The 13295-nt window shown below is 43.4% G+C and overlaps 1 protein-coding gene across 14 annotated transcripts in view; it reads left to right on the top strand.

The window, feature by feature from the left end:
• The first annotated feature begins 248 nt into the window (after positions 1-248).
• DENND1A (DENN domain containing 1A) overlaps positions 249-13295 on the top strand; it is a 467166-nt gene continuing 454119 nt past the window's right edge. For 7 of the 14 annotated variants that reach the window (XM_074330983.1, XM_019728518.2, XM_074330985.1 and 4 more), the window contains exon 1: positions 352-508. In XM_074330983.1, coding sequence (XP_074187084.1) covers positions 492-508 — 17 coding nt within the window. In that variant the 5' untranslated portion in view covers positions 352-491. Of the gene's footprint in view, positions 509-1139; positions 1198-8222; positions 8260-13295 lie in introns of those variants that run through there. The other 7 variants (XM_074330984.1, XM_074330977.1, XM_074330978.1 and 4 more) reach the window with 5 other exon arrangements.

Below are 13295 nucleotides of genomic sequence, written 5' to 3'. Positions count from 1 at the left end.
CGGAGGGATGAGGATCTTTCAGGGGATAGTAGGTGGAGGTTTCTATAACAGTGGTATGGAGGTCTTTAGGGGCCTGCACGTGTAAAGCACGACGCACCGACGTTGAAGAGTCAGTGGGCGGAAGCACGGTCCCCGCCCCCACCGCCCTCAAGCGGCCCCGCCTCCCGCGAGCGGACTACACTTCCCGGCAGGCCCGGCGGGCGGCGGCGGCGCGGGAGGGAGGGGGCAGCGGTGTGAGAGGTGGAGGGGGCGGCGCGCGCCGGGCACGCGCGCCGGCGACCATGGCGTTCGCCGGGCTGGAGCGAGTACATTAACCCCGGGAGGCGGCGGCGGCGGTGGCGGCGAGGGAGCGAGCCTCAAGCGGGCGGGCCCAGCCTGAGGGAAGGGAGGAAGGGGCGGGGAGAGCGCCAGAGGGAGGCCGGTCGGCCACGGGCGGGCGGGCAGCGCAGCGCCGAGCGGGGCCCGCGGGCCCATGAGGAGGCCCGGGGACCATGGGCTCCAGGATCAAGTGAGTGCGGCCAGGCCGGGCGGAGCCGGGCCGGGCGCGGGGCGGTGAGGCCGGGCAAGGGCTGCAGGCCATGGGCCGCGCGGGGGACTTGTTGCAGGGACCCCAGGGGCGCCCCGCGTGCCGGCGTCACGCGGGGAGGGGGACGGTTGCCATGGCGATCCAGGGAGGCGCGGGGGCGGGGTGCGCGCGGGGTGGAAGGGCGCGCGGGTGGTCAGGTGTCCCCATCTCACCTGAAGGCGGGAGTAGCTGAGATTAATTATTAGGTGGCCTCGTCCCTGTGGAGATGGCGAGCCTCCGAAAATGGTCACACAACTGTTGGGGGAGGGCGAGAAATCTCCGGAAGCAACTCCCCAAATGTGTGTGATAGGGTCGCCTCTGAGAGTTGGGCAGGTATTGAGAGGTTGCAGCCCGGCTGCTTAAGGCCTGCGGCCCCACAAAAGTCGCATGAGGCTGTAAGAGTGAGGGGCCACTCCTGGACTTAAGGTCTGGATGGCCTGGGGTGAAGGCCCTTTTCTCTCTTCTGTTTCCCCCTCTTGTCCATGAACGTCTCCACACAGCAAGGGCCGAAGGCTGTGAAGGAAGATACCTCTGTGCTGTAACTGAGCACCTGATCTTGATCATTGCTGGAAAGCCTTTGTAATCCAATATGGCAAATTCCCTCATTCATTCACCTGGAGTCTCTGATGGAGGTTAGTTTTCCTGGGAAATTGTTGGTACATCAGACTTCAGAACCCATTGAAACATTGTTACCCTCCTTCTGGACTTAGAAGTTGACTTTGGAAAGTGCAACTTTGATGCAGTGCATTTTGGGTGTGTTGTTTTGGACTCTATCTCCCCTCCCAGCCAGGTCCTCTTTTTGCCTCTCCCTTCCTCAGGCTCCAGAACATGCCTTATCTCTAATGACTAACAAATGTGCACTTTTTCTCTATGAGTAATAGAATTGTTTAAGGGCACTTAAAAACAAAGTTGACAGCATAGGCTTTTCCTTAGAACAGCTTTCATAGGACACTTGAAACCTGCTCACAAAAAAGTCTGTGGAATGTTTATTTCAGCATTTTGAGAATCACGCTAGGGAAGTTTGAAAGGGGAAGGGCCTTAGGGACGAAATCTAACAATTATGCAAATATTGCTACCTTGTCCAGTTGATGTCCATGCAGTGTGTGACCTTCGCTCAGCCTTGTGGTCCCCTCACTGGCCCAGGCTTCCAGTCGCAAATTGTGTCTCATAGTATGTGCTGCAGCAGCCCCGAGATCTCTGCTAAATGAAGCATGAGTTTGCTTATGATAATGAAAATGGAAGAGTTGGATGAGCACAGTTAGTTCTTGATATTTGTGGAAATGGGAGGGAAAAGTTAGAAGCGTGCTCCAAATAAGAGCTTAAGAGGCTCGGGAGGTAAAAAGACGCAGTTGGTGAAGCGCTGGGATTAAAGAGGCACTCCAAGTTTAGCTCCTGCTTCCAAGAGTTGTAAACTTGGATTTCAATGGCACTTAGAAGCACTTTCTGAAAGCCACCTTAGAGTTGCAGAGTATTCTTCTGAGGATGCTTACTCTTCTTGTCACAGAGAACTTCAGAAACTTGCCTGATATGAGGCAAGCAGTGTCAGAACCAGCATGAAAATCTAACAAGTAGTAGTTCCCATGACAAGGCATTAGGTCTCTGGCTCGCTTGTGAAGATCGCAGGTTGACAAATACATTTCTTGAGTGTGTTTTGTGGAACCCATCGCTACTGTCCAAGCAGTTGGGCAAGCGAACTTACTAATGCACGGAATTGTATCATGCGTGGAATTAGTATGAAGAATAGCCTTCTTGATCTTGAAACTAGACTCCTCTGTTAAAAATGTAGGCATGGGAAATACGTTAGCTTTACTTGTGAGACTGAAAGAGAATCCGAAGAGAGAAGGTATGAAAAGTATTTGTGATTGATGGTGACTGCTGACTCTGCAACTTCTGCCTGCAGCCAGGAGTGGGGTGGTGAGGAAACCATCCCTGTAGGTGCAGCCCTAGTTGTTGGAGGAAACAGAGCTTTGGTTACTAATGACGGGTCCATCCTGACAGCAAAGAACGGACTTAGCTCCAGGTGATCACCTGGCTGACGTGAAATCTTAAGTGTGTGGGCTCCATTGTGTAGGACAGTCTTGGGGGTGGGGGAGTAGAGGGCACAGAGCACACTGGGGTCCCTCTGAGCAGGAGACCACTGTGGCTGCCTGTGTTTTCTCTGGCTTGTCTTTGATGCTCTGTGACTGAGTTGTGGAATCAGAACTGGGTTCAAATTCCAGCTCTTTTGTCTATTGACTGTGAAAGTTTCTACAAAAAGTACCTGATTCACCCTGAGGGTGGAATGGGGAAGACTATTGTTGCAGGGGCTTTATCAGCAGTAAATGCAGTATCACCATGACTGCGGGGCCCATATTAAAAACTCAGTAAATTGTTAGTTTTCTTTTATACCATCTCTATCAAAAGAATAAGGAAACGGGTATATTTTACAGAACTATCAGAGAACCATATGTTTCAGTAATGGAGAAGAAAGTTTGATGATCAAGGAATTAGACTGTTAACATGCAGGATAGAACTTAACATTCTTTCATTAAAAAATAAAACTGATTAAAAGCAACCTGTGTCATTGTGAAGCTGGCGTCTGCCCTCTGATCAGTAGTGAAGCCGTTGAGTTGCTAGGCACAGGTGTTGAGGTTTAGTGCCTGATCAGACTTCCCTTCGAGCTAAGGCTGGTTGAGCACAGTCTGTCAGGCATGGTGGTAATGCTTTATGGGAACCGTTTCATCACATCCTCACTGCCCAATGCTGTAGGTACTATTAACCACCTTTTAAAAAGGAAAGGATGGGAGTTGCTAGGCCTAAGATCAGATGCCATCTCCAGGAAGCCTGCCCTGATGCCCGTTGTCTCTGCCCCCAGCCTAGGCCAGGTGCCTCTCATCTTTGTCCCCCAGCCTAGGCCAGGTGCCCCTCATCTGTGTGGCCCCTTGTGTTTATCAAGTATTAAATCCAGTTCATTGTCTGTCTACCATACTAAGCCTGACATAAGCATTTTGAGAGAAGGCCCTGCTTGTTTGTCTCGAGTTCCCTATGTCAAACCCAGTCCTTGACACATGAGGCTGTTTAGGAAGAGTGTATGGAATGCATTTAAGAAATACCGTAGGATCTAAATGACGATCTAACCTAAGGCTCTGAGTTGAGTGTACATAGAGTTAAAAGGACAATTTGCTGCTTGAACTCTTGAGGAGGAAGAGTTTTTATGTTTTATAAGTTTATGAGCCAAATTGCCCTGGTCTAGGCAGACAGTTCCTTATGTTTCCTAAAGCGTGTTCAATTCATGTTCATTTTAATAGAGGAACATTGTCTTGCCTCAAACCAAACATCTTGACAGAGGAAGGAGAAGGTCACCAGTATGCAGGTAGTAAGTACCCTGGAAAGCTCCTAAACCTTCAACTTGAGCAGACATTTATCTGGGGGATAAACAGAGCAGTGGCAACTGGCGTCTTCGACAGGGATGTTTAAATCTTATTTAGTATTTGAGAGTTCCCCGTGGACTGGAATGTGGTTAATATGAAGCAATTTAACTGATAATGCAGACACAGCAGGAAACTGTGTGGCAGTTTAATATTGCTTGTGGTGACATCCTAGAAATTGTTTCCAGGCACCAACGGCAGGAAGTGGATTGAAAGTAATGGAAGGAAGTATTCTAAGTGACTTTGAAGGCACCTGACATTTATGGTCTTAGGAAAGCATACTCAAAGATTTGAAGGCATGGGGACAGGACAGGGCTTTGTGGTGGTGGCTGTTCTGCATCGGCTGGTAGACCTGTCTTCTGTCCCTGTCAGACTGGGACGTCTGTGAGGTTGGTGATGAAGATATTTATGTACTTACTCACTGTAGAACCAAGAAGAGTGTCAAACACATATTATGCACTCAGTAAATGTTAGTTATTATTATCATAGTTGGTGGTAGTACTATACTATGTGCCCAGTAATGTGCTAGAAACTACCGTGTTTCCCCGAAAATAAGACCTAGCCAGACCATAAGCTCGAATGTGTCTTTTGGAGCAAAAGGTAATATAAGACCTGGTCTTATTTTACTATAAGACTGGGTCTTTATAATATAACATAATATAATATAAATAATATAATATAAAATATAAAATAATATAATGCCGGGTCTTATATTAATTTTTGCTCCAAAAGACACATTAGAGCTGGTGGTCCGGCTAGGTCTTATTTTCGGTGAAACACAGTAGGACATAGAAATGAAAAGATTCTTCTTTGCTTTAAGGCTTTCCAAAGTAGAAAGACAGAAATGTAAAACAAAATCATGTCCCTCCAGGTGCCCCCGCCCCAGTGTAGTACAGTAAGGTCATTGTTAGCTGGAGATGCAGCCAGTGATGAATAGATGAGTACGTGGAGGAGAGACTGCCTTCCTGGAGGCTCAAGGAAGGAAGACGTCATCAAGAGGATAATGTGTTAGTTGAGACAGGAGAGATGAGGAAGGGTGTGAAAGGGGTAAGTGGTGGCCTAGGGAATGGAGGCCGTGGTGAAGGCGGTGGCATTGGCACTGCAGTGGTGGCTGCCTCAGTAGGAGGAGCAGTATGTGTGAGGACGTGGTATATTAGGGAAATAAAGATACGAATTACCATTTATCAGGCACTTGAATGCCCGGAATTGTGTTAGACATTGGGAATTGTAATGGTGAATAACATACTTGTTCCCTGTCTCATTGGAGCTTACAGTCTGGTGGACCTGACATAAAAAACCCCAAATCAATTCACATAAAGCTGTGAATGTGCTATAAAGGAAACAAGCACGATGCTAAGAGAGAATGATGGGAGAGGCTGTCCTATTTTAGATAGAGAGGGAAGGCTTACTGCAGGGATGACATTTGAGCTGAGACTTAAAAAGGGTGAGAAGTCATTATTATGTAAAGAGACTGGGCAAGACTTCATTCAGGCGGAGTGAAGAGGATATTCAAAGGCCTGGAGGTGTATTTCAGGGACTGAGAGAAGGCCAGTGGGTTTGGGCAGTGACTAGTGGTGGAGAGGCGTGAGGTAAGGTCACAGACACTGGGGCCTGAGCAGGGTCTTGTAGGCCATGGTCATCCGAAACAGCTTTAAGTTATGAGTCATATACCATCAAATTGAGTCTTTTAAAGTGTATGATGGTTTTTGGTATGCTCACAAAAGTGTGATTCCAGAACATTTTCGTCACTCCTGAAATCCTGTACCCATTGGCGGTCACTCCCCCTCAAACCCTCTCAGTCCTACGTAGTCACTAATTATAGTTGCTGTAGATTTGTCCGTTCTGGGCATTTCTTATCAATGGAATCATACAATATATAATCCTTTGTCTTTCATGTAACAATGATTCTAGAGTTTATTCGTGTTATAGCATATATGAGTATTTCATTAATTTTTCTTGTTGAGTAATATTTCATTGTATGGAGAAACCACATTTTATTCATCCATTCTTCAGTTGTTAGGTGTTTGGGTGGCTTCCACTTTTTTACTGTTATGAATAATGTTATGAATATTTGTTTTCATTTCTCTTGGGTATATACCTAGGAGTGGACTTGCTGGATCGTATGGTAACTCCGTTTAAGAAACTGTTGAACTGTTTTCCAAAGTAAGTGGACCACTTTGTGCAAAGTGGTACATATCTCATTGTGGTTTTCATTTGGTCCAAATGAGTTGTGTAGAAAGTGAAAGAGCAGAGTAGACAGAGATAGGTTTCTCAGGAAGAGGTAGAAACTTGGACTGAAAGAAAGGTGAGATTTGGAGAAGGGGTTTCTAGAGGAAGAACAGTGGAAGTTATATGACTTGGAAGTGGGAATAAACGCCTCATTGTTTTCTGGTCCAGAGAAACAGCCTTGCCTTCTTCAGATAGCTCTGTACAGTCTTTTTTCGCTCTGCTCGTGAAAGGATCCCGTTACCAAAATGCACCGCAGGTTTGCTGCTTTTGGAGACCTGTGTGTAGCACAGCCGATGTGTCTCCCTACTGTGGGGTAAAACTAGGAGTTGAAATGTGACTTCCCCTTCCTCAAGGGGCTTCTCCCTCTGTCTCATCTCTTTGCTCTCCCCACCCCACCAGTTCCCCCTAGGAGACAGCACAAAGACTTGGGGTGGTGGGATAAAAGTCTTGTTGGAGACTGAGCTCCCCGTTGTTAGGCCCAGAGTCAGTCACTTGAATTATCATGACGTTTTTGGAAGATGTGTTGGTGCAACTCCATCATTCTAACCTTAGCCATTGCAGTCAACTTGGAGAGGTTTGCACAGCGGAGAGGAAGGTTGAAACAAGGAAGGTTAAAACCTGGAGAATTGCTGTAGGAAAATATGTTCTTTTCAGGCAGTTAAATTGGTGTGTAAGCTCCTGGCTGGAATTCTGGTTGTGGGTTGCAAAGGTCCAGCGTTTTTCCTGGCCCTAGGAGGAACTAATCTCTGGATTTGCAACATCCTTTTGCTTAAAAGGATTTTGTTGGGAAATGGAAAGATAAACAAGGGAGAAAAATAAACCAGAGACCGAAACTAAGTTGGCTTCTTCTACTTTTATGGGAATTCATACCCATTCTTCCAAATATTTAGGACTTGAAAAGGAACCAAGTAACGGAAATAACAAAAGTATGTTCAAAATATATAAGTTCCTATGGCAAAGATAGGTTACATTTCAAAAGTTCATTTGTAAGTTGGTTAATGGCATTTAGAATGTATTTTTCTCTTAGAGACCCTGCTATGTACAGATCAGTGGCTGTCAAGAATAGGGCTCCTGACCACTGTGCTGTACACCTGACGCTGACGCTGCATAATATTGTATGTCAGCTATAATTTATTATGTCTATATAGTCACGGGACATGGAGTACAGCATAGGGAATAGAGTCAATGGAATTGTAATAGATATGTATGATGTTAGAGGGGTGTCAGGGGCGGTAGATTGGGGGAGGGGGTTACCCCTTTGTGAGGGGTGAAATGTCTAAGAAAAAGGACTTACCAGGTATAGGGAATTGTGTGTGCGAAAGACATAGGGAGGTAACGGACAGCTGAAATACAGGACATGCGGATAAAGATGATAGGAGATGAAGCTGAAAAAGCAGACTTGTGCCTCTGGGACATGATGCCATTGAAGGGCTGAGCTGGGAGTGTAATATGATCAGATTTGGGTTTTTAGGAAGATTACTGTGACTGCGGCAGTTTAGAGCAGTCGATATCTCTGGCTTGTGCAAGATGATCCACTGGGGTGTGAGAAGAATATGTTAGAGCTTATATTTGTTTTCATAGCAACCTTTGGAATTTTTGTTTTTGTGTTTTCTAATGTATAAGTATAGCAAGACATACATAAATAAGTATAGGCGTATCTGTTGTAAGCTCAGATTTTTTACTGATAGGAAGGAACGCATGGGGAAAATTGAAGACCATTGGTTTATGGAACTTTGTTATAGGTTATACTGCAGAAGATGAAGGTCGGAAGGAAGGTTTTGGTTGGCGAAATAAAAGGATGGATTTGAGAGAGATGTTAGGTAGAATTGACAAGAGTTGGTGACAAATTACATGTAAGAGGCGAGAGAAGAATCAAAGATGACTCGCTAAGGTTAGCAAAGTTATAAATGAATGTTTGGAATCTGAGGACTGGTTATATAATGTGTTTGCTTCTCTGGGGAAAAGTGGAAAGTTCTGATTGGGAGAAAGCATTTTAGTCTGCAGTGAGAAAGGAAGAAATCTTCAAGGGCTCCATAATGAATGTGTGCGCTTTGTTAGGTGAGTAAGATTTAAAGTGGGCTGGGCCAGGTTGCTGGGAAAGAGAGAGAAAAAAATAAACTTTTGAACTCACTTGAGCCACAGGAAGGGTTTCAGGGATGTGCCATTGATCTTGCCTAGGCTGTATGAATCAAAAGGAGGAAGGAAACCAATCTCAGGAGAGATATTTGACTCCAAGCAAAACGTTCGTTCTTATACTCCAGGGCGGGCGAGGAGATGCGGGTTTGAGTCCCCAGAACCTCACGTAATTTCATCTGAATTCTAAGTTTCTGAGCTTCAGTTTTTTTGATTTTTGTTTTTAATTTATAAAAGGGAACTAATAAATTCACCTATACGGTTGTTGTGAAGATTAAAAGCAGTCTTGTATCTGGCTCTCAGCAGAGAAATGACTGTTTAGTGAATGGAAGCTTTTATTACTACTGCTTGGGGAGGGTGGGATACACTTGTCTGAACAACCTGGACTTAAAGATGTCAAAAGAAAACAAGTGTTCCTTTTCCTAGTTTTTATTTTTTAAGACATAGAGAAAGGATTTGCTTCCTCTGCGAGTATGTGAGGATGATGTGTTGTATGTTTTGCTGAATATATTTGAAGGCTTGCTATCCTGATATATGCAAAGCACTAGTTCCCTTCCTGGTTGGGAGAAAAAAAACTTAAAGTCTTCTAAGAGATAATATGAGCATGCAAATAATTAGAATGATAATATTTAAGAACATTTTATGCCTCCTCACAAGTACTTGAAGATTTTATTCAATTTTATAAAAGACTTTTATCATTTATATTTCTCTCTGTTTAGCTGGTGCTGCTGTTCATTTCTAGTGTTTTAAATATAACTTCTCATTTCTTTTTCCTGGCTGCTTAAAATTATTTTTTAAGTTTCGTATTTTGGAAGATTTGAAACATCTATGAAAGTAGAGAGCATAGTATGAGCCCCTAAATGTCCATCACTCAGTTTCAACACTTATTAATTTATAGCTTACTTAGTTTCATTTATAGATAACTGACCATAAACTAACTCCCTCCCCTGCTCTCCAGTCCTAGATTACTTTGAAGCAAATTCCAGATGTCATGTCTCACCTTAAATATTTCCATGTGTCTCTAAAAGATAGATATTCTTTTTAAAAAACATGATGATATCACACCTGAAAAATTTCCTTTATGTCATCAAATATCCAGTTAGTGCTCAGAGTTTTTTAGTTAATATCATTTTTTTTTTTTATTTCCAGCAGTTGATTTGTTTGAATCAAATAAGGTCATATTGCAATTGGTTGATAGGTATCTCGTAAGTTTCTTTTCCCCCACTTGCTATTTATTGAAGAAGTGGGTTATTTGGTCCTGTATAATTTCCATTGCATTCTGTTTAGTACGTCTGTCCCCTTTATTTCCCACAAATTGGTAGTTAGATTTAGTGACTTCATCAGTGCAAGTTCATTTTCTTGGCAAGAATACTTAAAAGCTGGTGATAGGTACTTCCGTCAGGAGGCACGTTGTGTCTACTTAGTTCTCTCTTTGAGTCCTAATTTATCAGGGGCTGTAAAAGGGGGATACTTTGTTTTTATCATTTCTTCTTCATATTAGCCAGAATACTTCTATGAAGGAAAACTTCCCCATATCAGCTATTTGGTTACCCTGAGGAGGTACAGTTCATATAAGAAAGACTGGATAAATATTTGAGTCCCTTTGTTCATTTTTCAAACTGAGGTAGTTTCCTAGCATATTGCAAAAGTGACTGATTTTTATTTCAGGTATCACTTTAACACACAGATGTAAACCCCTTTGCTGTATTTCAGTCACGGTGTTTATCCTCGTGATGTTCAATTTGTCCTATCATTGTCTAGTTGGGGCTTCTTCCATTTAACTTCTAGGGTGTCCTTGACAGGGTCCCAGGAGGTTTTAAGAGCTCCCCTGCCTTTGGCATGACAAGATGTTCCAGGCTCATCTGGATGTTTCCTGCTCCAGACCTGTGTTCTGCTGTTTCTCTAAGGAGTCTTGCTTCCTTTTGGTGGGGAATGGTATTAGCGATTACAGTCTGGGTTTTAGGACTTTTGTTTTTCTTTTTTACTACTAGGTGAGTCATTACTTCTAAGCTTCTCCAGGGGTCAGAACTAGGAAGTGTATGTTTGTGTTTTTGTTGTATGTGTATTTTTTAAAGGTAAACAACATGTTCATATTGATATTTCCAACAAGAGACTATATAGCATTTCTATTAACCTCATCACTCTTACATCTGAAATCTCCTATCACTCATACCAAAAGTCCCAATTTCTAGTGACACCAGTTTAAGTACTCTTTTGCTTTATCCCACAATACCCGCACAACTCAATAGCAAGTCCAAGATTACCGAAAACAAGTTTTTGTTTTTATTTGGCAGTTCTTTTTGTCCTTAGAGTATATCCCCTGGGAATGTATAGTCAATATATATATATATATATATATATATATATATATATATATATATATATATATATGTAGTTTTGCATTTACTTACACAAAATAGCACAGGGAATACCAGCCCTGTATGGAGAGCAGCCCAGGACATCACACGAGTACTTCATCCTCATGTTGGCAGACAGAAGCTCTACTTTGCAGCTTTCATGAGAGCCGGGGCCCGCCTGGGAGCTTTCACCTTGCCGCTGACCTTGGTCTTGTTGCTAGGCTCAGAGCAGCAGAGCCTGGCACGCTGGCAGTGTTGTAACAAGCATATCTCCCAAGCTTGGGACTGATGCCTTTCAGGACCTTGAGCTTGACAGAAAGACCCTGATGGTCTTAGTTTTATTGGTCTGCGTCTTCTTTAGACCTTTCTTGTGTTTCTTGATAAAGTTCAAGATCCTTAAGAACTTAGGTTCCACCTCCTTAAAAGATATCCTTATGATTAGGGCTATTGATGCCATTTTGGTGCCATTTTGGAACTGTTTCTGCGTGGTGTGGTTCTTGGACTCGGCCATGTCTGCTTTGTTGTCTGCAGCCCAGAAACTTCCTGAGACTAGAAAAGAAAGAGCCTTGTCTGGGTTTTGATTTTTTTTTTTTTTAAATAGTATTCTCAACTCCTACCCCTTGTTTCTAAATCCTTCCCTCCCTTGCATTATTTATTTGATCATATCTTACTTTTTTCCAAACTTGAAATCATACTAGCAGTTTTATCTTTTTCCCTTTTCCTGGTGGTTTCTCCCTACCTTCCTGTTCTGATCTGTATAAAGTCATCTGTACTGTTATAATCCTGGAATGTCCCTTCACCACGCTCCTATTTCATTATTTCCTGGCCCCTGTGTTGTTTTGTTTTGTTTGCTGCAGTATATATTCAAGTTCTTACTGGAGACATCCACGCCAGTGGACTTGCAGAAAGGGTGCATTTGAGTTCTGGAATGTCTGAAAAATGTTTACTTTCTCACACTTGATCAATAGTTTATATAGTCATAGATTTCTAGGTTGAAAACCTTCTCATAGAACTGGCTGTTTTCTCATTTTCTTTTAGCTGGCTTCCTCTGACATTGCTCCGGAAGTGGCAGGGGCATTCTGCCTTCTTACTGCCAGGTTGGAGAATATGTCTAGGTTCTCTGCTCAGCCTTCCTTGACACCAGGGTGGGGGTGGAGAGCTGGCTCCCCAGGAGCTTGATACCGCCCCAGCTGGGGGGAGGAGTGCCTGGGAGTCCAGGCTCCACAGGCTCGCAGAAAGCACATTGAGGGGGTCCTCCTGCCTGCCCAGTGGGTCTGCTGCAAGTCCTGGCTCTCTACCTGGCAGGGGCACTGTTACAGCCTGGTTGGTGAAGGTGGAAATCTAGGGGCCCTCCCTGCTCGTCCTTTGCTGACTTGAGTGATGGGGAGACCACACAGCTTTTTCTGTGGTGTTGACTGCAGTGTTTGGTGGTTATTTTCTAAAAGTTTCTCGACTTGTTAGGCTGCCTGTTTTCCGGTCCTTTGGCTACAGAGAGCTGACTTTTCGCTGGAACTTTTTTGGGTCTGCATCAAGTGGTGTTTGTGCTGCCAGCTTTAGTCATGAATGGCTGCTGAATTTTATTAAACTTTTTTTCTACATCTATTGAGATGGTCATATGATTTTTTTTTCCTCCCTGTTAATGTGGTGAATTACATTTATTTTCAGATGTTAAACTAATTTGGCATTCCTGGGATATACCCTTTTGGTTATGATTTATTACCTTTTTTATATGTATTACTGGATTCAGTTTACTAATATTTTTTGTTTGCATCAATACTCATAACAGATTTTGGCTATAATTTTCCGTTCTTGTAATGGTCTTATTAGATTTTGGTATCAAGGCTATGCTGGCCTCATAAACAAGAAGAGGACTATATTAAAAAAACTATTATAAAATTGGTATGGTTTTTAGTGTAAATGCTTATCTGTGTTTTCCTGTAATGTGAGGGGATAGGTAACCCTTCTCTTCCTCCTCCAGGCTCAAGAGGTCTGACAATTAAGTTCGTGAACTTGTTGCAATGATGTCGCTAACCTTTTTTCATATCAGAGGGATTATTCACTATGAATTTGTACCAACTGGACAGTTAACCAAGTTTACTATTTGGAAGTGCTGGGAAGGCTGCGTGAAAAAGACAAAAAAGATCTGAACTTTTCACCAACAATTCATGGCTCTTGCATCACGACAATGCACCAGCTCACATGGCACTGTCTGTGAGGGAGTTTTTAGCTAGTAAACAAATAACTGTATTGGAACACTCTCCCTACTCACCTGATCTGGCCCCCAATGACTTCTTTCTTTACCCGAAGAAAGAGGAAATATTGAAAGGAAGACATTTTGATGACATTCAGGACATCAAGGGTAATATGATGACAGCTCTGATGGCCATTCCAGAAAGAGTTCCAAAATTGTTTGGAAGGTGGACTAGGCACTGGCATCGGTGCATAGCTTCCCAAGGGGAGTACTTCAAAGGTGACCGTAGTGATATTCAGCAATGAGCTATGTAGCACTTTTCCCAAGGATGAGTTTGAGAACATAATTGTCAGACCTTGTATATGCAGATTTATTTTACTTTTTTGGCTGAAGAATTCACTGTGAAGTTATAG

Source organism: Rhinolophus sinicus, linkage group LG04, assembly GCF_036562045.2.
Source record: "Rhinolophus sinicus isolate RSC01 linkage group LG04, ASM3656204v1, whole genome shotgun sequence".
Taxonomy (NCBI): Eukaryota; Metazoa; Chordata; class Mammalia; order Chiroptera; family Rhinolophidae; genus Rhinolophus; species Rhinolophus sinicus.
The sequence above is the reverse complement of the archived record's forward strand: the minus strand, read 5'-3'. Positions and strand labels throughout refer to the sequence as shown.